The 26,315-nt window shown below is 37.6% G+C and overlaps 2 protein-coding genes across 3 annotated transcripts in view; one reads left to right on the forward strand and one right to left on the reverse strand.

Moving 5' to 3' along the window:
• LOC143033871 (uncharacterized) overlaps positions 1-26,315 on the forward strand; it is a 300,356-nt gene that overhangs the window by 17,166 nt on the left and 256,875 nt on the right. The window contains exon 5 of one of the 2 annotated variants that reach the window (XM_076199448.1): positions 13,219-13,306. In XM_076199448.1, coding sequence (XP_076055563.1) covers positions 13,219-13,274 — 56 coding nt within the window. In that variant the 3' untranslated portion in view covers positions 13,275-13,306. Of the gene's footprint in view, positions 1-13,218; positions 15,810-26,315 lie in introns of those variants that run through there. The other variant, XM_076199447.1, reaches the window with a different exon arrangement.
• Rpi (Ribose-5-phosphate isomerase) lies at positions 5,330-26,315 on the reverse strand. The gene is made up of 7 exons (XM_076199445.1): positions 26,127-26,315; positions 19,421-19,481; positions 10,835-10,950; positions 9,598-9,731; positions 9,335-9,476; positions 9,060-9,159; positions 5,330-7,898 (listed from the first exon to the last, which is right to left on the reverse strand). The coding sequence occupies exons 1-7, from the start codon at positions 26,283-26,285 to the stop codon at positions 7,810-7,812; spliced, it is 801 nt and encodes a 266-aa protein (XP_076055560.1). The 5' UTR covers positions 26,286-26,315; the 3' UTR covers positions 5,330-7,809.

A 26,315-nucleotide genomic window follows, 5' to 3' on the forward strand; every position in this document is an offset into this window, starting at 1 on the left:
TTGTATTTGCAGGGGGGGGGGAAATTGCTCGTGAGGCAGTAGGTAAGTAGGAAAAGAGGAGAAGGGGAGGGATTGCTGGGGAAATGGAAGGAAATGAGGATGTGGAGGACTTGGCCCAGGCAGACGGGCGTAAGGTCAACATGAAACGACCACCGGATGACGAAATGGCAAATAAAAATGTAAAGATTAGAAGTATAGAGAGGAGAAATACAGTAGAAAGTGACGAGAATATGTTCCAGGGATTTAAAGAGGGTGGGGGGGACACAACCCCCCCCCGACTGATAAGACTAGAGGAGAGAGTTGATAAGGTGATCGAGGACTTGGAACGTAAGTTAGGTAAGGTAGACTCCATCTTCCAGAGAATTGAAAGATTGGAACAACTAGAGAAGGCTAACAGAAACTTAACTGAAGAAGTAGAGGACCTAAAAAGACAGTTAGGAAATGTAAAGGAGGAGAATGAGAAATTGAAGAAGAATAGTAATGAAAACAGTGAGAAAATAGCTACAGAAGCTAAAAATTGGAGAATAACTCAAGAAGGGAATAAGGTTTCATTCACTGACATAGTCAAACAGCAATTGAAAGAACATAATGAAGACTCAGTTATTAAAGTGATGAGACAGAAGGAGAATATAGTAAGAGAATTAGCTGACAAAAAGAAATGTATAATTATATTAGGAATGGAAGAGAAACATAACCCAGATAGAACCGCAAGAATCAAGGAGGAAAATGAAAGGGTAAGCAGTTTATTAAAATTAGTCCAGGAAGATGAACCAGAAATTATAAAGGAAATTGAGGAAAAATTCAGACTCGGAAAATATAGTACAGATAAGACCAGACCAATTAAGATTAAATTCAGGTCACAAACAACGGCAGAGAAAATTCTATCCAAGACAGGGAAACTAGCAACAAATGATCAATATAAAAAGGTATGGATAAAAAGAGAAATGAATAAGGAGGAAAGAGAGGCAGAAAAGCAGAAAAGAATTGAAGCTAAGGCAAAAAACGAGGAAAGAACGGAGTCAGAGAAAGAGAGATTCTATTGGAGAGAAGTGAACATGAAAATAAAGCAGTTCGACATACTAAAGAAAAACATAAGGGAAACAGAGAACACAATGGAAGTGGCAGAAAACTAAGAGTGTCTTACACAAATATAGATGGATTGATAACAGGATTGAATGAACTGAATGATTATTTGAAAGAAAAAGAACCGGACATAATGGGAATTGTAGAAACAAAATTAAAAGGCCCACTACCACCCAACAGTGTAGGACATGATACATACAATTATTGGATTAGAAACAGAGAGAAAAAACAAGGGGGTGGAGTTATGTTCCTGACAAAGAAGGATATAAACGTGAAAGGTGTCATATATGGAAAGAATACAGTAGAGATGATTATGATAGAAGTGGAAGACCGAGATAAGAAGAGCAGAAAATTTGTGATCAATTATGTGCCTCCGAAAACAGCCTCATGGGAGGAGAGTGAACATAAAAGTATGTTAGAGGACACAAAGATAGCATTAACTAAAATAATGGAAGACGGAGGAAGAATAGTTATGATGGGCGACTTTAATTGCAAAGAAATCTGCTGGGAAGAAATGACAGTAAAGAGTGGTGATGACTCATGGGGAAATGCTCTACTTGAGATGATTACTGACCATTCAATGACACAATGGATACAAGAGAACACTAGGTATAGAAATGAAGAAGAACCATCGAGGCTAGACTTAATAATTACATCTGAACCTAGAATAGTGGACAAGATTGAATATAAAACACCAATAGGTAAAAGTGACCACATATTGATTGAACTGGAATTGATAAAATAAGAGAATTCTTCCAACAAGAAAACTGGGAAGAAATATACAAAGAAGAAACATCAGTGGAAGAGAAATGGAATATTTTGACAAAAATTTACAAAGAAGGAGTGGAAAAGTATGTCCCAAGACAAAAACAAGAAAAAGAATATGTAAAATGCTGGTACAACAAAAGTTGTAGGGAGTTAAAAGACAAAAGAGACAAAGCCTGGACCGGATGGAAAAAAGACAGAAGACCTGAAAAATGGAAAATATATACTGGTTATAGAAATGAATATGTACAAAAGTGCAGAGAGGAAAAAAGAAAATATGAAAAAGATGTTATAGAAAAGTGTAAAGATCAACCAAAACTATTCTACAGATTTGTAAACAATAAACTGAAAAACAAACAAGACTTGGAGAAATTAAGACAAGGAGGAGTTGAATACACTGAGGAAATGGAAATGGCAGAAATTATGAACAAACATTTTAAATCAGTGTTTACAAGGGAAAATATACAACCTGAAGAGATTGAGTGGAAGGAAAAAGTCCCCCCTATGGAAGAAATAGAAGTAACGAAGAATGAAATATTGACACACTTGGGTAATTTTGATGTCAGAAAATCGCATGGGCCAGATGAAATAGCAAACTGGATTCTGAAAGAATGTAGGAATGAACTGGCAGACAAAATACATAGCATAATAAGCAGTTCCTTAAAAGAAGGAAAAGTTCCAGAAGATTGGAAAAAAGCAAATATAGTACCTATATATAAAGGAGGAAATAAAGAAGAACCTACCAACTATAGACCAGTCTCTCTAACAAGTACAATAGCAAAAATATGTGAAAGAATTATCAAAAGTAGATGGGTAAAATACTTGGAAAAAAAACAACGTACTAAATCCAAGGCAATTTGGATTCAGACAAGGACGATCATGCGTCACCAATTTAATATGTTTCTATTCAAGACTAATAGATATAATACAAGAAAGAGATGGATGGGCTGATTGTGCATTTCTAGACCTAAAAAAAGCTTTTGACAAAGTACCACATAAGAAGTTGCTTAAGAAATTAGAATATGAAGGAGGAATACAAGGTAAATTGCTAAATTGGATGGAAGACTTTTTGCAAGAAAGAAAAATGAGAGTAGTGATAAGAGATCAGCACTCAAAATGGAATGAAGTAATAAGCGGTGTCCCGCAGGGAACAGTTCTGGCCCCAATAATGTTTGCTATATATATTAATGATATGGATGAAGGAATTGAAAGCTATATGAGCTTCTTTGCAGATGATGCAAAATTACTGAAAAGAGTGAAAACTGAAGAGGATTGTGAATCACTACAGAGAGATCTAAATAAAGTACAAGAATGGAGTAGGAAGTGGGAGATGGAGTTCAATACAAAAAAGTGTAGTATAATGGAATTTGGAAAAAGCAAAAACAGAATAACAGGATCATATAATTTGGGAGAAGAAGGAATAAAAAGAGTAGAAAATGAGAGGGACCTGGGAGTCATTGTTATGAATAATATGTCACCTGAGAAACATATAAATAAGATTTTTGGAGAAACTTATAATTTAATAAGAACAATCAAAGTGGCATTTACATACCTGGATGAAGAAATGGTGAGGAAAATCCTAATCACCCTGATAAGACCAAGATTGGAATATGCAGCAACGATATGGTCACCAAGTACAAAAAAATGTATAAAAAAACTTGAAAGAATACAAAGAGCAATTACTAAACTGGCACCAACACTCTCAAAACTATCATATGAAGAGAGACTACAAAAACTTAAACTACAGACACTAGAGCAAAGAAGAGAGAGAGGAGATTTGATAGCTATTTACAGAATCATGAAAGGCATAGAAATTACTGATAGAGAGAATCTGATAAAATGGGATGACAGAAATACAAGAGGACACGGAAAGAAAATAAAAAAAGACAACTATAGAAGAGATTTGAAAAAGAACAGCTTTCCTCACAGAGCAATAGACAGTTGGAACAAGTTAGATGAGAAAGTGGTGTGTGCAAAAACAATACATGAATTTAAAAATAGTTTAGATAAAATGAGATATGAAGACGGGACCTCACGAGCATAGCTCCCCTTCCCGTAAAATACAACTAGGTAAATACAACTAGGTAAATACACGGGGCTTCTTTCCCCATACAAGGGAAGTAGCCAAATTAAGGCACACACGTGTTCCGCTCACATCCGCTACTCTAAGTTTCCATCTTGTTGATGAAGGGTTATCTGTTTCCTGCCCACTGCCTGGGTTAGAAGCAATGCAGCAAGACACAGCACACCCACAGAAGGACTGCTTCACTTACAGTGAAAAATATATGAAACATGTATTGTTAAACATGATTTTAGAACTTTCCTTCATGTGTGAAGGTCAGGAATGGTGAGAAAGAATGGTTTGATGTGAAAGTGGAGTATGTCATGGTTTTGTGATGTTGCCATGGTTGTTCAATGTGTATGTGGATAGAGTGGTAAGGACAGTAAATATGAGAGAGCTAGGCAGAGGGCTGAAGTTGGTGCTTGGATGTGGATGACAGTGAGAGAAAGGTAATAAATGCTCTTGCCCAAAGGGATGTTCTTGTTTGCTCAGTAAATTTTTTGAATGGATGACAATGTGGGTTGCAGAGGGAGGTAAACTAGCTCCAACTGTTGGGCCTTGTTGCAGAGGAACTGTATCTCACTGCATTCCCTTTCGTCCAAGCAGTGTGGTAGGGGACAGGGATGACCCCTCATTCATCCATAAGGTGCTAATACAAGAGGGGGAAATGATTGGGTGTGGGGTGCATGTATTTACCTTGTTGTATTTTACGGGACAGGAGCTATGCTTGTTGTGACCTGTTTTCGTATCTCTCCACGTCCAGTTTATTCTTGAAATCGTGCATAGTTCTGGCATTCACTGTTTCACTGTGTGTGCTTTGATTTAACCATTCTTTTTACTAGGTGATTTAGGTCCTTTGATATGTATATACATATCCTTTGCTTCATAAGTAATATTAACAGATTACACTGATAGAAACTGTGATTAAGTTGGTATTTGTAGAATTTCCATTTATTTCTGTGATATATATTTACTTTGCTGTACTTAGCAAATTGCAATTTACAAAATACTAGTTTCTCTTGGTATCCGATTTCAAAGCCTAGTTCATCACAAGTTGTAGTTTTCTCAAAACCATTAACAGTTTTGCTAGCAATATTTTCTACTTTTATGTACTTTTTCATGAATTATAAGCAATATTACTACTACAGGTAGTCGTCGACTTACGACCGAGTTCGGTTCCAACAGACAGGTCGTAAGTCGATCTGGACGCAAGTCGGTCTATATATATATACAGTATATATTACCCTTTATATATATATATTGTATATTTAGCATACTGAAATTATCTTAGCATCTTTGAACTATGTTGTATAGTATTTTTAACCTTTTTATAATTTCATCTGATTTTCTTTGGGAAACGTAGCCTAGGCTAAGCATATTGACCTATGATATTTAATACTGTATTTGTTAACCTTTGTATTATTTTACCATCAGACTTTCTTTAGGAAACGTATGCATACTGAATAAAATCTTATCTTTGAGCTACGTTGTTTAATATTCATTAACTTTTTATCATTTTCGTTAGGAAACGTAGCCTAGGCCTACGCATACTAAATAAAGTCCTGTCATCTTTGACCTACAAATCCCTTTTTGTTGGTTACATTAAAATCATTGTAAAGCAAAATTAGGAAAAAAATATTTCGAAACACATTCTTTTCGTTTACGTACTGTACCGAAAATATTGTTATCGACAACAGACTAGGCATAAACAAAGTTTACTGTTACATTTTATTAATCGCAAAACATAAAAATACAAAATGCTGTGCCGAACATTTTGTCATCGATAACAACTAGGCATAAAAAAATACTGTTACATTTTATTAACTGCAAAACATAAAAATACAAAATGTAAGGCAAAATTAGGATTTTTTTTATTTCAACAAAACACATTCTTTTTGTTTAAGTACTGTACCGAACATATTGTTATCGACAACAAACTAGCCTAGGCATAAAAAGTTTGTTATATTTTATTAATTGCAAAACATACAAAAATACAAAATGCAATGCAAAATTAGGAAACATTTTACTTCAAACACACAAAATGAAAGAATATTTAGCTGGCTGGGATGCTGATGCTGCCGGCAGCCTGCGAAAACTATCGTACTCGCGTCTCGCAGCGTGCGGAGTAATGTACTACACTGCCAGGCATAACATTGCAATTCTATTACTCTATTAAATGTTAGATATTATTGCACCATCTTATGGTCGTAAAGTCGATCAGTAAGTCGCATAGGACGTAAGTCGACAACTACCTGTATTCATGTGCTATGATGAACGTGTAAATAGTTGAAGTATTATTAATGACAAAATGTATAAAAGTAACAAATGTAATATAAATGGATTGATAATACATATTCTTTACTATTCAATGTTTCATTTATTACTGTACATGGAATGTTGATACAAATTCATTTCTACCATCATGGTTTGTGAAATATTCTTTGTACATCTGTCTTTATGCATAACTATGTAAATATTATGCTGAAACTTCAACGCACATAATTATTTTATAAAGGAACCACAGTTTATTTAAAATCAATGATACAATCTTCAACCCTCTAGCTTCACTGATTACCAAATACTTTTTCTGCATGGATGAGTAGGGAGAGAGGAAAAAAAAAAAAAAAAAAAACTATGGCAATAATCTGTTACATGAGATGTGCATCAGGACTGAACTAGCATTACTGTTAGAGAAACATGGTGCAACTTTCACTTGATTGAAGTAGGTGAAAGTAAATGGGCCAAGCATGACGTGGGCTGAAGGTACAAGGCATGCCTTGTCACCCTCTGGCACCTAGTCTTCTCATTTTGTATGTAATTGTGTACAAGTTAAGGATGAACCTTGTATGCCAAAAGTACCACATTCAGTGTCGTTGCAGTGATCAATCAATCCGTTCATTGGCCCTGGTGTCTCTTGCTGAAAACCTGCAGTCTTTAGGAAACTGGCAGTGTATAATGGATAGTCAACTTTAGCACAATTACCTACCAAGTGAGGTAGCTATGTGCTGAAGAAATACCTTCTAACCCATTTCACACCCAACACTCATTCCTTCCTGCTTAAAAAAATAATTATAAATAAGTAAATGAATAAATAAAAAATTGCACCATGTGAAAAATATACTCCATAAAATATGCCTAAAAAAACGTGCTATAAAGTTTTCCCATAACTGCACTCATTTCCTATTCTGTAATAATAACTGGGATACATAGTGAGCATGTTGTATCCTTGGAAAAGATTTTGTGGTAACATCTTGAAAAACAAGAAACAAAAGTTGTCAGTTTTTCACTTTAAATCCAAGAAAGCTGCCCTTCCTGCTTGGTTCCTGGAACAATTAAGAACTTCTGGACGTTACCATGGTCTTTCTGAGGGTATGAGTTGTTTTGGTACCGAAACTAATGTCATTTACAGAATCCATTGAAAAGTAACATTGTTGAAAATTATGAAGGCCCCTGATATTCCAGAATGTAAACCTGCCTGGTGTCGGGATTAAGTCACAGAAGAACCTTGAACTGCTGTGTGCTTGGCTTTTCATGTTCGAGTTCTCCAACACAATATATATAACAAGTATGCTAATAAGAACACGGGTACGTGTGTTCACTTATGCAAAGTACACCACTTGGAAAAAAGAAACTAACAAAGCAGAGCGCTTTCGTATATTACATCTTCACTTGTTGTACTGAAGATGTAATATACGAAAGCGCTCTGCTTCGTTAGTTTCTTTTTTCCAAGTGGTCTACTTTGCATATAACAAGTATATATAACCATCAAACTATGTAAGCTTATATAACTATAAAAATTCATAAACCTGAACAATAACTGTGCAACTTCGCTTTAACAACTGATGAAAAGGAATACACAAACTTCTAAGGAACCTTATTGTAATTGTCATGTCGGCCACTTAAACTGTCCGTTCCTTCACATTTCCATCTTCCATTCCAAAGTATGCAACCTTTGCCATGCCTACAAACAAGCCTGTTTCTACAACACCTGAAACAGAAGAAAAAAATAAATAAATAAATTAGTATTTAAAAGAATAAAAGTGCTGTCATCTACAACAATCTTCTGTGGCTGTGAATGGACACATATTTTGAGATGAATTGCAAAGTAAAGGAAACAAGTAATTGCCTGTGTGGGACGAAAAGTGTTATGAGAAACATAAGGAGATGAATGCAAAGAGAAGTTTACACCAAGGAGTGATCAAATCCAGAACACTATATGGAGCTCAGACTTGGAATATAAGGACAGCAGAGAGGATTCTGAATGTTTTAAAGATGAAGGGCTTGAGTAATATGATAGAATGAGTTAATCTGTGCTCTAGGTCTCTCCTGCTGGAGACCTATGGCACCTAGGTAACTAGCCAAATCCATGGCCACCAAACATTTGAGTCACTCGTAAAAAAGATTTTGTGTTGTCTGGATAGGCTGAGAGTATAGTACTGTTGAATGAGGTACTCGTCTTTCGCATGATAGTCTCATCAAGGCCAATTCTGTTGGTACTGGATGTGAAGAAATAGAGTTTTTCATAAAGATCCATATGTGGAATAGCATAGATGATATAGCCCAAGTTCAAACAATACACAGGTTCAAATCTAAATTTCATAATTGTAATGAACATCAAGGATATAAAGTTGGAGCTGTACATGAATTTGAGTCTACTTATGTTAGAAAATTAGAGAATAGGAGGTGGAACCCAACAAGCATTACTCTTTTCTTGTATAATACAGTTAGGTAAATACAGGACTAGGAGATGGGACCCAACGTTTGCTCCTTTCCTGTATATTACAATTAGGTAAACACACACACACACAACATGAATTCAAATCTAAATATGATAATTGGAAGTCGAGAAAATAGATTAAGTTTGAACTGTACATGAATTTGAGATTAGGTATGATAAAAAAAATTAAGAGAATACAAGATGGGAACCAACGAACATTGCTCCATTCCTGTATACCACAATTAAGTAAATACATGCACACATACATACACCTTGGTATGATGAACTGGGGTGTAGGTATGGGACTAAACAAGCTTTCCTCCTTTCCTGTATACTATAATTAGGTAGATACACACACACATACAGAGAGGGGGAAGGGAGAGGAAGAGATAGGAGATGAGAGGAAGGGGACATATACAACAGATACTATACCTGGAATCATCATGAGTTGCTGGTTAACTTTATCCCAATTCTGACTTCCTTTAAATACCCAATCAAGGATGAAGTTTCCATTGTCTGTTACAACTGGACCCTGCAAATGACAAGTGGTAATGAAACAATTCTTCATAAAATATACAGTTGAAGCAAGACTTTTTGTCCAGTTATATGCAAAAATATCTATCATGACATGGTTTATTAAAAGATAATTGCACTGTAAGCTTATATAATCAACATATTAAAGAGTATTAACAAATAAAAACACCTACAGCTTTTGCTTTTGCTTGACGAAGTATAGCTTCACCTCCGAAAATCTTTTCGATCTTCACCTGAACAGGTTTATAGGCCATAGGTACCACCTCTATTGGAACACCTTTAGTCCACTGTTCTCCAAGGTTTGTTGAATCTTTTCTGTTTTAAAATGTTTGGGGTAATTTAATAAACCAATATTCATGAAACTTGGTCACATGAAAACAAGTTGTTGAGATTAATTTTTGATGTGTGCATGATACAGATAAACCAGTTATTTTACCTATAATCTGCAATGACAACAAATTCTTTAGCAGCAGCTGCTACAATCTTTTCTTGCAATAAACAACCTCCACCACCTTTGATGAGTACAAGGTCAGCATCAACTTCATCTGCTCCATCAATTGCCACATCCAACTGAGAATAGAAGCATAAAACTGAAACAGTACTGCATACAAATATAATAATTGTTGCTTCACTTCCATGATTAAGAGCTCTGCAACATCATAGTAGCTGACAGATTCTCAGGTCCTCCCACGGATATCTAGAAAGAAACAGGACTGGTGTCTGTTGTGTTAATGACGAACTGTTTCTATATCAATGGCATATGCATGTAACAGGGGAACAATCACAAATGGTCTTTTTTCTTTATGTGAAAAGGTGAAGGAAATGGAGATAGCTTGAGCCCATTCAAGGCGGAAGTGGGAATGTGATAGGTTAAATTGAAGATGAATGATGGAGAAACGAATCTACCTGACATCTATCTTGCAGGGCCACCACATGTCTGAAACAAATGAAAATCCTTATTGGGTGACAATCCTGGATTTCATGAAACAGGGAGTGCATGTTTGGAAGCTGTGAACCTGGGACAGAACCAGCTCCAAGACCAGGACCTCTTATAATAATTGGCTGGCAGCCAAGCACTTTTAGTCTCTATATCCATCTATATACCAAAGGCTTCTTCCACCTTATGAGGGAGGTAGCCAACTAAGGCATGCACCCACCCCTATCCATCCCACTCCCATCCATCAACCATTTGTTGCCCTTTCATCTTAGCTCCTTGTGGATGAAGGGTCATCCCTGTCTCCAGCCTATTACCTGGGTCAGAACTAATGCAGCAAGACACATCACATCCACAGCAGGGCCAACTGCTTCATTCACACAGTAATCCTCCCTCCTCATTCCTGAAGTAAAAATAGAGAAGAAGAGAAATTCTTTTGGGCTGTGTCAATTCATAACCATTTTCTACTCGCAACTATCATTTGCCTTCTATCTTCCCTGCTCAAGAGACATTCCCCCTTCACCCAATCCATCCATCTCCTTTTTGGTCCTCCCCTTAAGATCACTCCATCAACCTCTGCCTTCCACAATCTTTTTACTAGTCTTTCCTCACTCATTTTTTTCCATGTGCCCAAACCATTCCTCTCTTCTCTTATGAGCCCTGCCTGCTAACTCCCTTTCCATCCCTTAATTACACAAAATAATTCCCATTATATTTGGTACAGTTATGAACATCTTACTTCAGGAGTGATTTCCAAATCTGAGAGGTTCAGGTTGTTGCCCGTGATCAAATGCCGTGCTTGAAAAGATGTGGGTACACATATCACTTTGAATCCTTTCTTCTGTACAAGTTCAGCTGAAATATTTAAATTACATAAATCAATCCTTAGCTTTACATTATGACAGCTATATGAATTGTATCTGTCTATACAATAAAAGAATATTTTTTATACATACAAAAGGCTCTCTCTCTTTTAAGTGGAGGGTGAGTCAGAGCACATATCCACCCTTCAGCCATCCAAAACCCATTTGTTCCTTCTATCTTAGCTCCTTGTGGATGAAGGGCTATCCCCATCCCGTGACCACTGCCCAAGTCAGAGGCAATGCAGCAAGACACAGCACCTCCACAGAAGGGCCCAACAGACAAAACTGGTTTACCCCCCAGCTGCTTCATTACAGTATGATCCTCTCCCTTCATCCACACAAGAATTTACAATGCATACATACATACTTATACCAAAGGCTTTTTCCCCCTTACATGGGGGGGTAGCCAAAAAGAAAAAGGCATAGAAACCACTCCCACCCATTCCATTTCCTATATATTCTACTCCCCTCCACCCTCCTCCCTCCCTCTTATCTTGGCACCTCCTGGATTTACGAAGCAGACATGAATAAATTCCTTGGGGCTAAATAAATTTTTCATCCATTCGTAAACAATCTCCACTCACATCTATACCTTGCCCTTTCCCATCCCTGCTTGACAGACATTCCTTTTGCACCCAATGCCCTTTTCATTCCATCCACCTCATTCTTGGTCTTCCCCTGAAGTTCATTCTACCCACCTCTGCCTTCCACTTCCTTTTAGCTAATTTTCTTCACTCATTCTTATCAGGCTCAAACCCTCCTGGTCTTTGACCAACTTTACCTGCCAGTTCTGGTACTGAAGATTTAAGAATAACAACAAACCAGTGCCTGCCCTCCCAAATCTTTTGCAAGGTTGTGACAGTGAAACAAATCCAGGCCCTCATCAAAGCCTAAAATGCACAAAACCCATCACAAGAAAAAACTGGATGTGGAGAGATGCGAAAACGGGTCACAACAAGCATAGCTCCCATCCCGTAAAATACAACTTGGTAAATACACACAGCAGTCCGAGTTTTTGAGTCCCTGTTTAAGGGATTACTCATAGATTGGGCTATACACAAAAACTAAGACTGAAATGCCTCATTCCATTATAACAGCAGCCTCTCTTTTATCCACTTATAATGTAGCCCACCACACACACCATTATACAATGAAATAGACATGCCTCCACATGTCTAAATTCTTGACCAAAAATTACCCTACATAAAACACACTCAACAAATAAACATATATGACATTACAAACAAGCTGGTAGATCTACAGGATATCCTGCACAAACAACTACAATAAGAACATGCTAAACATCACAGGTAGATTTGGAACATATGTACACAAATGCGTACCCTTCTCTCAAAGAACACTAAGCCAATCACTCCCCACATAAAAGTAAATAGCCACCATTCAAATTCAAAGAATATATACAGCAGCATTACTTCCAGAGGTCTACCATGTGCTTCATATCTTTTTTATACTCTAAGTCAGCTCGCCTTGTCAACAGCAATCCACATAATTCCTAAAAATAGAAACAAACATTGCTATGATGTCACATGTTGCTGTGCACAGGAAATTCCATGTGGACCAACCTGTACACCTTGCTACATTATTAATTTTCTTGTGAAAAACTCCCACATTATCAGCTATTTTGACAGGATCTGACTTAAATCAACTCTTCAAAATGCCAGCCACTAAACACTGCTGCTATGGACAATACTGTAGTGGCTCACATTATGTGGCTAGACTACATATGAAAGGTGTTACATGGATCCATTTCCCCAAACTACATTTAGACTTAGAAAAATGTCAGTGATGGGTTCAAGCAAGTGGAGGGGAAGATTTTACCACCAAGATCATAAAAAAGACACAAATATACAAAACACTTCTTAGATGAATCGGCCTACTGATGACCACCCACATCCAATTCTCGTCCTCTTAAGCTCAGAGCAAGTTAGTCTACCAAGGACTGAAACAGTACAATGGTGTCTGATTTAAATATGGTTTATTCATTCATTGTCAACTACAGAATTCGCCAGGTCCACACTGTGCCTTGTGTAGATCTGCATGTAGCAGGTGGCAGTGTTGAAAGCTGAGCTAAGTGTCCACACTGAATGGGCATGAAGAAATAATGCGGGTTTTGCTGATGCAATTCTTATCTGTATCATTGGATAGTTCCTATCTTTCTGAGTATTTTGATCCCGATAAACAAATACTGCAAATTAATATTTACATCAGTATTTTTTTTTTTTTTTTTTTTTTTTGACAGGGGCCACCTTACCCAAAAAATCTTCCAAAAATATTGAGAAATATTGCCAGTGCTGAGAGCAGGGAAAGCATAAAACTGTTGTCAGAAGGTAACTATAATTTTTTGTACTGGCCTATTTTTAAAGAAATATTGGTAAGAAATAAAGTTGTTTACAAGTCTCACAGATACAATTCTTATCTATATCACTGGATAGCTCCAATCATTCTGAGTATTTAGAACCCCATAAATATATACTGCAAATTAATAGTAACATCAGTAGCAATTTTTAAAAAGTTAGTGTATTTTTGATGGGCTGCTATGGAAAAGAGCACAACTGCACCTTACTTAACTCTCATTTTTAATGTCACCATTCAGAATAACTCCTCATATCATCAAGGCTCACGCTTATGTTCCTTGCCCCTTATAATCATAAGCAGGGATGCTGCTTTAATAACTATAAAATATTGGATGTAGTTTCTCGTCCAATCAATGAGGCTTGTATATTTCCATAAGTTCAGCCTTGTTTCCACTAGTTTTAAGTCCTTGACACTCCAGCCAATGCTTCAATTGAATGTTGGAATAACTGTCAATACACTGAACATCAATCTTGGCCCCAGGGACACTGTCCTCTAACAATAAAACCTTTGATCTTGTAATTATTTTCATCTACAAAATCAATTATTCTATATAGACTGGAGTATCTGGGTAAAATTCTATTACTGATTATATGTATTTTGGCCATGACCATATCTCTTAAATGTAATTCTATTTTGTGTGCTATTTCATGTTTCTTCACCTCTCGTGAATAATCTTTCATGTGTTCTTTTTGATGTATGGCTTGAAATGTATATATCCTATTTGATATGTAATCATCAATGTTATACACTGGCTTCAGTTCTGCCATTAAGATTTCATATGGGAGAATTTTGTTTTCCCCATAACATAGTATGGAGTTTCACCTGTAGGTAATGATTTGGTTACTGAGTGCACATTTAACACAAGGAATCCAATTATCCCAAGTTATACTATGTGGGGTTATCAAACCTCTAGATGTGATCATTTTCTTATTTAACCTTTCTACAACTCCATTGCTCTGAGGATGATTGACTTGAATATTAATTTTGTTTATCTTAATAACCTACAAAATTTTTCTGAGATTTTGTTGTTAAATTCAGTACCATTGTCTGAAACTACAATCTTGGGACTAATGAAATTACAAAAGATTTGTTCATACATCACAAAAGCAACTTTTTCAGCTTTCTTATTTGGAATGGGTTGTAAAATACAAAATCTTGACAGATAATCAATGTCAACAATTATGTATCTATATCCATTTTCAGACATAGGTAACTCTAGTGTATTTAGTGAACTATTTCCTAAGGTTTCTGTGATATGGGATATGATAGTTTACATGTATTTCCTTTCATCTTGGAACATTTCAAGCAATTATCAATATGTAATAAATATCTCTCTTCATGCCTGGCCAAAAGTATTTAAATTGTGCTTATCTATAAGTTTTATCTTTTCCTGGATGAGAACTATGATCACTATCATAAAGTAATTTTAATACCTCTGGTACAAGAATTGTGCTTATCTATAAGTTTTACCTTTTCCTGGATGAGAACTATAATCACTATCATAAAGTAATACCTCTGGTACAAGAATTTGTGGAATTACCAACTGATTCACTGGGCTTCTAGAAATACCCTTCCCACTTATGATTTTTTCTATGCAAAAGTCCATTGCTTAAATAAAATTCTTCTATCTTATACCTCTTTGGTAGTTTTAGAGGAACAAATGGGTTCATAAGCTCTGGTCTACTTTTTCCCAAGTCTGATCTCTTCTTTGTTCCCTTATTATCAATTCCTCATCTAATGTTACTAGTTCATTAATAATGCTGACAAAATTGGTCAACCCTATTGTTGGTTGGCTAATATTCCTAAATAGTGCTTCTGCTGCAATGTTCTTCCTACCTGGAATGTATTCAAACTTTACCTCATAACACTGAAGTGTAGTAAACCACCTGGCTAATCTACCTTTAAGATTCTTATGCTTGAATAAGTTCTGAGTAGCTGTATGATCTGTCCAAACTGATTGGATATCCCAGTATCATATCTCTAAAACTCTCCAGTAAATATATCACCGCTAATCTTTCTGTAATGGAATAGTTTCTTTCTGCACTGTTACAAAGTCAAGATGTGAAAGCTATCAGTTGCAATTCTTCATCTCTTTCTTGCATCACTATGCCTCCTAACCCTATGTCTGACACATCAGTACAAAGAATGAATTCTTTATCATAATTAGGAAAAATTAGAACTGGAGAATCAATAAGTTTATTTTTCAATTTGTCAAAAGCTTGTTGTTGTGCAGGTCTCCAAATGAACTTTGAATCTTTCCTTTACAAAGAACTTAATGGATTAGCTATGTCTGCATATCCCTTAATAAACTTCCTATAATACCCTGTCAATCCCAAGCAACTTTTAATTTTCTCTATTTTGTTCAGTACTGGGTAGTTCTTTACTGCTTCTACCTTTGAGTTCACTGTAGTCCATGTCTATTTTATGTCCCAAATAAATTACACTCTTGCAAAAACTTACATTTTTTCAAATTTCACTTTCAACCCTGTTTCAACTAGTTTTGAGAACACCAAATCTAATTTCTTAAAGTGCTCAGTTGCTATTTGAGAAACTATTAAAATATCTAGAAATACACTGGCTGTGTTTCCTAACAACCAATCTAGTACTGTATTCATTAATATCATACAGGTTAATGGACTGTTACATAACACAAATGGCACACTTCAACACAAAGCCATGTTGTAGAAAATGCTATATAATCTTGAAAATCTTCATGCAACTCAATCTGCCAAAAATATGATTTGATATCTATAGTGCTAAAAACTATGAAGTATATCTGCTATTACTGGTAATGGTGGTCAATCAGGTAATATCTGTTTATCAAATTCCCTATAGTCAATAACTGGTAGCATCTGTTTTGACACCAGAATCAATGGGTTGTTTCATTTACTTTGGGTTCTATGGCATCCTGCAATAAAATTTCAGTGATCAATTCATCTACAATGGCTAGTTTGGAATGGGGCAGTCTGAAGACAGGTAAATAGGTTGAGTTCCTGGTTTTAATTTAATCTGATGTTTTAAAACAGTTGCTTTGGCCAAGGCATCCCCCTTCAAAGCAATTGCTTTATTGTGCTTGCTTCACTAGCAATGCAATTAAACTTGATTCTAACTCAGCACAACAACAAGGCCCTAGTTAACTCTAATATTTCTCCCCCAAACCTGTTTCTTCCTGAATTAAACAGATTGACAGAATTGGTGATTCCACCTCTTCAGGACTCTTGTTTAAAATCTTAATGGGCCTTTGACAGACTTGAAAACATCCTATTTGTGTACCTTTTCTTAAGATTAGATATGGGGAGTTTGTGATGTTAAACCAAATACTTTTATTCAAAGTACTAATCACTAATATTTCTACCTTGTTCTAGTGTGTCTTATAAATCCCAGAGTCTAATTTCAAACTTTTTATCCTAATTGATTCTGGGATGGTTAAAATTTTGGAGTCAACAGTGACTCCTTTAAACTGCACTTCTACTCTGTTAATTGCTCAGGAGTGCAATAATGTCAACTTTATTATGCCACTTTCCACAATTAGCAAAGCTTCATTAGTTGATGATGAATTCTGATTAACTTCTGGGATTTCTTGAACATCTGAGTTATGTTCACTATGTGTATCTTTTTCTTCCTTGTGTTGTCTGTTCTTGAATAGACCGCTCTGCCCTACTTTTCTCCAGTCTAGCATTTATCTCAATAGCTTCTCTTATCACAGATACTGGCTCTAAGTCTGGTTGATTTAAAAATGGGATTAACCTCTTCAATATGAGTCAAATTCTTGTGTGCAGCATTGGATGCCTAATGTATGATGTATCACACTACTTGTATTATAAAATATGAAGTCACTGCTGTATTACTCATTCTTTTTCACATGATCAAACCAGTTCACAGAATTCAGGGGTCACACAGCAACAACTACAAAATATAATCAATACACCAACACCATCTTCATATACCAACTTGCACCTCATGACACTTATATTAGCATCATCATATTGAAGATCTTAACTGAGTTTCAAAGCAGTGCCACATCAACATACCAATGGTGAAACCTTTTTCTTCAATTATAGCCCATAACCACCTATGCTTGGGGTCCGAGTTGCAATGATTCCCCTTCAACTTTCTCAGTCTAGTACTAAATTTTCCTTTACTCCAAACACATATCCTACTACACAGTTCCTCTCCATGTTCTCCTTTGTCTTCTAACTGGTCTCTCCATTTCCTTCACTATCCTCAGCACTCTCCCCTTCTTTTTCATGTCCAAAGTAATGTAACCTTCTCTGTCTTATTCTACCCTGTATGTCCCTCAAAATACAAGTAATTGGAGAATAAAGAGATAAAACCACAGTTGGAACCATATGTGAATTTGTAGCCAGGTTATGATAAATTGGAGAATAAATGACAACCCCAAGAGTGCTGTTCCTTTCTTGTGTTCTACAATTAGGTAAATACATGCTTCAGCATCTGTTGATCACATCTTTTCAGTACTCTTCCTATCATTATCCATGTTTGTGCCCAATAACATAACTGATCTGATGCACAATTCATAACACAATGTTTCTCCTCCTCAGTGGAGAATAACAAAATAGCATCACTGCAGTATTACACATCTGTGGCAATATTGTATTCTGAAGATGTTTCACTGAAAAAATAGACGATTCAAAAGCATAAAACAAAAATATGCTTGTAAACTTCCCAATGTCATATCATCAAAATGCAAATTTACCCTTGAGCTCCTGGGCTGTTATTTATAAACAATATTTTTATTACCCTTACAAGGTGGAAAGTGGACTCAGGCAGCTTGCTCTGGCTATTATTTACAAACCTATAAAATGTAACAACCTGTCTTCTACTCTCTTTACTACTAGCCTCTTACACTGAGGATAGGAGAGATTTTGTCACATATTGTTTGGTAGTTTCAAAGCAGTGCCACATCAATACTAAACTCTTCTGATGCCCCTGCTGCTACATTTATACTTGTCCTGGTTATGCAGAGCCATAACCATGGCCACTATCCTGTCAGATACCCTCTTCTTTATTAGATCTATCTATATAGCAAGAGATTTTTTTCCTTTATAAGGGAGGTTACTAAGTCAGAGACACGTACCTAATCCCACCCATTTCATTCCCCTTCACCACCCTTTTCACCCCTCCCATCTCAGCTCCTCATGGGTGACGGGTCATCCCTGCATCCTCCTACTCTATAATTTCCTTCAGTATGTGGTCAAAAGCTTCATGAAAAATATTGCCCCTCTAGTGGCCCTGCCTTGATGAAATCCAAACTCAGTTACCAATCTCTACTACCATTCTGTGTTTTTTTTTTTTCTGAAACCCAACTTCACAGTTTCATTAGTTTTACTACATTTTATTAGCCTAAATAGAATCTCTCTTACTTCTCATGTTATTATGATCATATTATTTTCCCAATCCTCTGGAACTCTTTACATAGCTGTTGTTGTTGTCGTTCCCTAGACTGTCTGTCCGAGTAGTCCCGTCTCCCCAAGGAATGACACAGCCGAAAGTGGGTTTTCCCACAAATCCTTTATAGAGTGTCTTCCCAAGGCAGTCGTAGCTCCTCTTGGGGATCAGTGCCACCTGCGTAGAGCCGGTGGCCAGGGCTGGTTGCCGCCGTTTGGCCCCCAACTCTTGGGGTTGGGGGGTGGTCCCACGACGTAGACGCTGCGGCTCCAGGACCTTTACATAGCTGTTCATTCATGGGGTCATTTCTTCACTCCTTTCCATCCTGCTGCCTTTAATAGATCGCTTGTCACTCCTGTTACCTTCCAGCTCTTATTTCTCTCAAAGTTGCCTCTATCTTCTTTTTCATGATCCCTTCTAGTGGTCCTTCTACTTTTGCTGTATCTTCTAGTTGGTACTCATTGTTTACTGGATCACTGGTATCTTCCTTCTATCCATTTCTTTCTCTTCCACATCGATTTCTCCTCTGCTATCCTTTACATAATACCTTCCTACCACATCTTGTCTTTCCATCTACTTGGCTATTCTGAATAGATCAGCTTTCTTCTTTGGTTCACTCAAACTTATTGATGACAAAATCAGTCTTAATTCACCAAGTCTTTTCCTAAATGACTTACCTAGTCTTTCAACAGCATAAACCACCGTAGATCCACTTCCTATGCCAACTTTGAAGCCATCCTGCAATAAACAAGTTTGTCATTAATATACATAAGAACTGAGCTGAAATAAAATTCAATTATTTACCTAACTGTAGTACATACAGGAAAGGAGCAATGCTCACTGGGTCTTGTCGCCTGTTCTCTAATTTTCTAACATACCTAGACTCAAATTCATGTATGGTTCCAACTTAATCTATATCTTTGATTTTCAATTATATTTAGATTTTAACTCCTGTATTGTTTGAGCTTGGGCTATACCACCTTGTAAGCTATTCCACATGTTTATACATACATATACCAAAGGCTTTTTCCCCTTACATGGGGGGTAGCCAAAAAGAAAAAGGCATAGAAACCACTCCCACCCATTCCATTTCCTATATATTCCACTCCCCTCCACCCTCCTCCTATCTTGGCACCTCCTGGATGACGGGTCATCCCTGCATCCTGTCCACTGCCCTGGGTCAGAAGCAGTGTTGCAAGACACAGTACATATGGAAAACTGTATTTCTTCACATCCTTTTGATGTGTGATCTTTCTTAATATACTCCTATAACCACTTAAAGCCCTCCCATCTTTAATCAGGAGATCTTCTCCCAATGCAATCTATCCCCTTTAGTGACCTGAACTCTAATCATGTCACTTCTTTCTCTTTGATCTTTCAAAGTTGGCAGACCCAGTACCTTTAGTCTTTCCTCATATGGTTTATCTGTCAGGCTAGTAACCAGTTTGGTTGTTGTCCTTTGTATTCTCTCAATCTTGCTTATATCCTTCACTCTGTGTGGGGACCATACTACTGATGCATACTCCAGTCTTGGACGTATCAAGGTTTTGATGAGTTTATCATCATCTCTTCGTCCATATAATGGAATGCCACTTTAATCTTCTACTGTAGTCTATATATCTCTCCCACAATCCTGTTGATATCTGTACAGTGACAGGTTGTCTTTTATTAACACTCCTAAGTCTTTTTCCTCTTTTGCTTTTGTAATGTGTTCACTTCCAAAGGAATAGTTTAAGGACAGCCTTTTGCCACTTTTGCCCACTTCCAGTACTTTGCATTTTTTGGTATTGAACATCATTTCCCATTCTTGGCTCCATGCAATAATAGTATCTAGATCTTTTTGTAATATTCTACCATCCTCCTCATTTTTCACTCTTCTCATGATTTTTGCATCATCTGTAAACGTGCTGGCATGGCTTGATGTTCCTTAAGTCATTAATAGACAAAAAACATTATTGGTGCAAGCACCGAACCTTGTGGTACTCCACTCATTACTGCTCTCCAGCTTGACATCTTGACCTTTACTAGTCCTGATGTATTTTTCCTTCAAAAAGTCTTTAAACCATTCTAATAGTTTGCTTTTCAGGATTACTATGATGACATAGTAATGCTGTAATCAAGAGATTAAGAGGAGTTTCATGTTTCATCTTAAGAATCATTCCTACAAATTAGTATTCAATAAGTTCAATCCTTTTTTTTTTTTCATGATAATCTCCAACAGAAGATTTAGACATTGCAACCCTGTCAGCTGAGCCAGAGAATTAGTGAAGGTAGACAGATGATCCAACCTGACCTAGGGCAGTTGGCAGGATACAGGTATGACCCATCATCCATGAGGAGCTAAGATGAGAGGGAGGAAAGGGTGGTGGACTTGGCTACCTCCCTGGTATGGAGGAAAAAGCCCTTAGTATATAGACAGGTGCAGATGATCAGGCAATGTAATCTCTTCAATATGCGGCCCCACTCTCAGATGAACAAAATCATCTGGTATAAGACTGAAACCAGCATGAACATAAATGTTTGTTAGAAACTAGAGAATGACTATGGAGGTACTATATCAGGGTTTCTCAACCTGAGATATGCAGAAAGTTCTCCAGGGGTACTTATTAGATGAGAGCAAACTAACTACATTTACATTCCTATGCATATAGTATCATCATAAATTGCTTGTGATAGTAATGCTAGTGCTTAATTAAGTCATTATAATCTGAACCATTATATCATATCCATTGTAGTACCAATGGAGAATTTGTCTTATCATACCATTCTATATTCAGTATCTGATTAGTGAGAGTACAAATCTATGGTCTTATAACTGTGGGGGAACATCCCAGGGAAAAAGGTTGAGAACTCCAGTACAGTGAGACCTCTCATTAACGGATGTTAATTAACTGTGTTTGCTGTGTTTTCAGTGTTTTGGAGTGGTTTTTGGGTGGCATAGTGATTGCACGCACTAAACAACAGCACCAAAAACACCGCAAACAGAGCTAATGAACGTCTGTTAATGAGAGGTCTCACTGTAGTAGATTAACAAGACAAAGTATGATTGACAGAATAACTCAAAGTTGTTGTTGTTGTCATTCCCTACTATCTGACCAAGCAGTCCCGTCTCCCTGAAGAATGCCACGCCTGGAATGGGGTTTTCCCACAAATCCTTTATAGTGTATATTGTGTTGTTGGTGTGCGTGATATTGTACAATGCAGTCTTCCATAATGTGCTGTATAGTAAGGGGTGAAGTGTTGCATCCTGGCCAATTGTCTGCATTGCTGTCATCCAGCCTCTTCTGGTGGGTTAGAAGGGCTGCATGGTAACTGCATCACAATCTGGTCAGGTGAACTCTGTCCTTTCGAGGGATGAATATTAAGGGGTCTGGCATATAGGTCTTTCAGTTTGTTGATGGAGCAGTGATATAATTATGAATATGCTTGGGGATGCTGGTGTCTGGTGGTTGTAGAGGAAGAGAGGAGATGTATTTGTGTGTAGTACTCTGTTCTTAAAGTTTATGGTGTGCAATGATTGGTCATTATATGACACACATTTCTACCTGCCAGATAACTGGCCAGCCATCTTTTGGTATTATTGTGCATGTATGTGTTATATATTTTGTTTGTGAGACTGTGATAGGGGATTGCATCAAAAGCTTTATTGATGTCTAGTGTAATAAGTGTTCTGTGTGGGGGAGCTGCCTAGTGTAGGCCTTATGGTCTCTTGCAGTCTCCTTCATTCTTATGTTTCAGTTGCTTGAGATGCCATCTTCGTTTTGGTAGAGGCAGAAATCAAAGAAATTAAAGTATGATGAATTTGTCTATTCTAACCTAACCTACCTGACCTGCATTTAGTAATACGGTACCTGTAATTCTAGAGACCATCAGAGTGGTCATCTACAACCTCTAAATCTCTCAACCTCAAAACAATGATGGCGTCTGAAGGAGCCCACTCAACTTCATTAGTTTCTACATACATACATATACCAAGGCTTTTTCCCCCTTACAAGGGAGGTAGCCAAAAAGGGAAAGGCATAAAATCATTTCCACCCATTCCATCCCTGAATACACTCCACACCCCTCCACCCTCCCTCTTATCTGAGCACCTCCTGGATGATGGGTCATCCCTGCACCTTGTCAACTGCCCTGGGTCAGAAGCAGTGTCGCAAGACACAGCACATCTGCAGCAAGGCCACTTCATTAAATCGGCGACCCCCCCCTCTTCGTCTACATAGGTTTAAGCAAAGTTTTCTCATATTAATTTTTGCCAAGAAAAATACTTAGTACATTGATGTATTATTATTTACAAAATTAATATTTAATTTTCTAATGCTATAGTATGTAGGTGTGCACTTCTAAAAAATACCTCAGACAATTTATAGTTTCACCCAACCAACAATTTTCTTAAGTGGCTTATGTGTTTCTGGTGAGATATGTTGTGTATTGATTGATGGTGTACATCATTTCCATCGCAAATGCACAGTTTTCAAGTAATGAATATTTAAACATGCCTACATCTCCCCAACGATCTTGGGGGACCTGTGGGAAATTGGGGATTTTGGGTGGGGAGCATTAAATCGAGTAATGCACATTACAAAACAGGTCTAAAATCAACAAGAACACACAAAACATATATGAAAATACAGACAATTTATAGTTTCACCCAACGAACGATTTTCTTATGTGGCTTATGTGTTTCTGGTGCGATATGTTGTGTATCACGTATGTGTGCACTTCTCAAAAAAATACCCAATAATCTTTCATCAGCCCTATCTGCCATCTCCTTTCCCACTCATGCTCTCCTTGTTTCTCACTATCCAACTTAGTAACCCCTACCATATTTCTCTGACATTTCATCTTAAACACATTTAAACTTTGCCTTTCTAACTCTCTTAAATTTCAAGTCTGCCCCATACAGTGATGTCAGCATAATCACCCCTTCATACAATCTCCTCTTTGCATCCATTCCCAGATGTCTATTTCTCATAACAGAACAGTAAGATTTACAAAGATTAAAAACATTATAATTATTGGAGAAATGTTATGTTTAAGAACTATAAAATGTAGTCTACAAGGTTTTGAACAGCAATAACTATTTATCGAAATTCCTCCTTAGAAATTTTTTCTCAGGAACCGTTTCATAAAAAAGGGAGTGTAACGTGTTGTATATCAGTTTAGGAATTGAAGTGCTGTTACTATTTATCTCATGTGGTGGATTTGTATTGAAAAGAAATTTTGTAGAAAAAAGATCTATGATCTATCAGTACCCCCAAAGAATTTTTCCCCCCAGGGAGGTAGCTAGCCAAGGCATCCACCCACTCCTATCCAGTTCTTCTCCCATTCACCACTCTTGTTCCCCTCTCAGCTCTTTGTGGATCATCCTTCTCCTACCCACTGATGGCATACCAGCTGAAATATTCAAGTTTCGGGGCCATGCTGTGACTCGGCGACTCCACAAGTAGACTAAGGTATTTTGGGAAGCTGGCTACTTACCACAATCACTCAAAGATCCAATCATGGTAATGATATACAAGAAGAAGGGGAATGCAGCTGAATGTGCTAACTATCGCGCAATCTCTCTACTAGATACTGCAGGAAAAGTTATAGCCTGTGTCCTGCTGACCAGACTACTTGGCTACATTTCAGAGTTAGTTCTACCTGAGACACAGTGCGGATTTAGAAAGGAAAGATGCACCTCCGACATGATTTTTGTCGCCAGGTATTGATTGGTGTTAAACAAGGCTGCGTCCTTGCACCCACCATATTCAACTTGTACCTTTCTGCCATTACCCTTCTAGCACGCTATAACACCCGAGCTGAAGACAGCATTGCCATAAACTACAGATTAGACAGAAGCCTATTCAATCTTCAGCGGCTGAAATCTAAAACCAAAGTCCGCACAACCTACATATTCCATCTTCAGTATGCTGATGATGCAGCATACCCAGCCCCAACACAGCAAGCACTCCAGAGAAATATTACAGCCACCAATAATGCATACCGAGCAGGAGGTATGCTGGTCAATGCGGACAAGACTGAGGTACTTCAGTACCTATTCGAACCCCAACGGTGTAACCCCAACATACTCTCCAGGTTTACGGTGGAAGGGGAAGAACTAAAAAATGCGGATGTCTTCAAGTATCTTGGTAGCATTCTCTCTTCTACCTGCGAGCTTGAACCAGAGATTCAGAACCGCATTCGCCAGGCCACAATAAGCTTCGGCAAGCTCAGGGAGAGGGTATATACAAACCAAGATCTGACTGTTAAAACCAAAGTCAAAGTGTATGTTGCCATCTCTCTTCCCATTCTGTACGGCAGTGAGTCATGAATGCTTTACAGTAAACAAGTCCGCAGATTGGAGGCCTTCCACATCCGCTGTCTATAGTGCATTTTAGGCATCACTTGGCATAACCGTGTACCACACGTCGACATTCTTCAAACTGCTAACACTACTAGCATAGAGTCGATGATGATATCATCACCCACCAGTTGCGCTGGGTTGGACATGTCATACGAATGTCAGAAAACCGTCTCCCTCGACAGGTTCTCTATGGTGAACTGAGAGATGGGACCCGTGCGGCTGGTGGACAGAAGAAGAGGTTCAAAGACCAGCTGAAACAAAACCTTGAAAAATGCGATATAGAACCAAACCAACTGGAAACCCTTGCCTAGGACTGATGTACCTGGGGCTTAACCATCAAGCAAGCAGCTGAGACTTTCGAGGAAAAACGCACAGCTACCAGAAACCTCCAGCGAACCCGCAGGCATGAGTACCAGGCCCAAAACCCTCTTCCACCTGGGGACGGTATCCCATGTCCAACATGTGGAAAGCGCTGCGCCTCAGAGTTTGGCTTGAGGAGCCATCGGCGCATACATCAGTGACATTGATAATGATCTTACCAATGTTTTACTTTATAAACTTTCGAGAGAGAGAGGACGTCTTCGTCGTCAACAACGGACTGCCTTAACTAACTAACCCACTGCCTGGGGCTGGGTCTAATGCAGCAAGACATAAGTCATAACATCCACAGCAAGGCCAGCTGCTTCATTTCCAGAGTGACCTTCCTTAATCCTTTCTCATCCCATTGTGAAAAAAAATGTTGTCCAATCACAAATATGGTGGAGGAGGTAAGGAGAGAATATGAAAGGCAGCAGAAAGGAGGTATAGAGTAATAGACAGTGGAAGTTTGTCCTCAACATCCTATTATTTTGAATGGAGATGTCTTCAATCATGATAGAATAATATATGAATCTGGTCCGTAGGGATATCACTAAAAACCCCAAAATATTGGCAATATAAGATTGATGCAGTCGGCATCCTATCCTTTTATCAGATAATCAGGCCAATGCCATGGGGTATGAAAACGGGCATACCTATTATAATGATTTTTTTTTTACCTTAACGTGATTGTCAACTGCTTTGAAAGCTGCCAATTTCTTTGCTGACTCTACAGCACTCATTTTACAAGAGGTGAGAAGCTTTCTCTTCTGCAATACACTAGCAATTTGTCTTTCAACTCTCCGTGTCGCGTAGACTAATACTGCTTGACCAAGCATAACCAGTTTGTCTAGCCAGCGATTGTTGAA

Source organism: Oratosquilla oratoria, chromosome 16 (genome assembly GCF_046742065.1).
Source record: "Oratosquilla oratoria isolate Oo_2021 chromosome 16, ASM4674206v1, whole genome shotgun sequence".
Classification (NCBI taxonomy): Eukaryota; Metazoa; Arthropoda; class Malacostraca; order Stomatopoda; family Squillidae; genus Oratosquilla; species Oratosquilla oratoria.

Excerpts from the sequence above, each read along its gene's own strand:
- Rpi (XM_076199445.1), bottom strand. The coding sequence starts at position 26,285 with ATGCTTGGTCAAGCAGTATTAGTCTACGCGACACGGAGAGTTGAAAGA. Across the intron at positions 10,951-19,420 it reads TTATGCTGTTGAAAGACTAG|CTGAACTTGTACAGAAGAAA; the intron begins GTAAGTCATTTA and ends TAAATATTTCAG. Across the intron at positions 7,899-9,059 it reads GCAACTCATGATGATTCCAG|GTGTTGTAGAAACAGGCTTG; the intron begins GTATAGTATCTG and ends CTTCTGTTTCAG.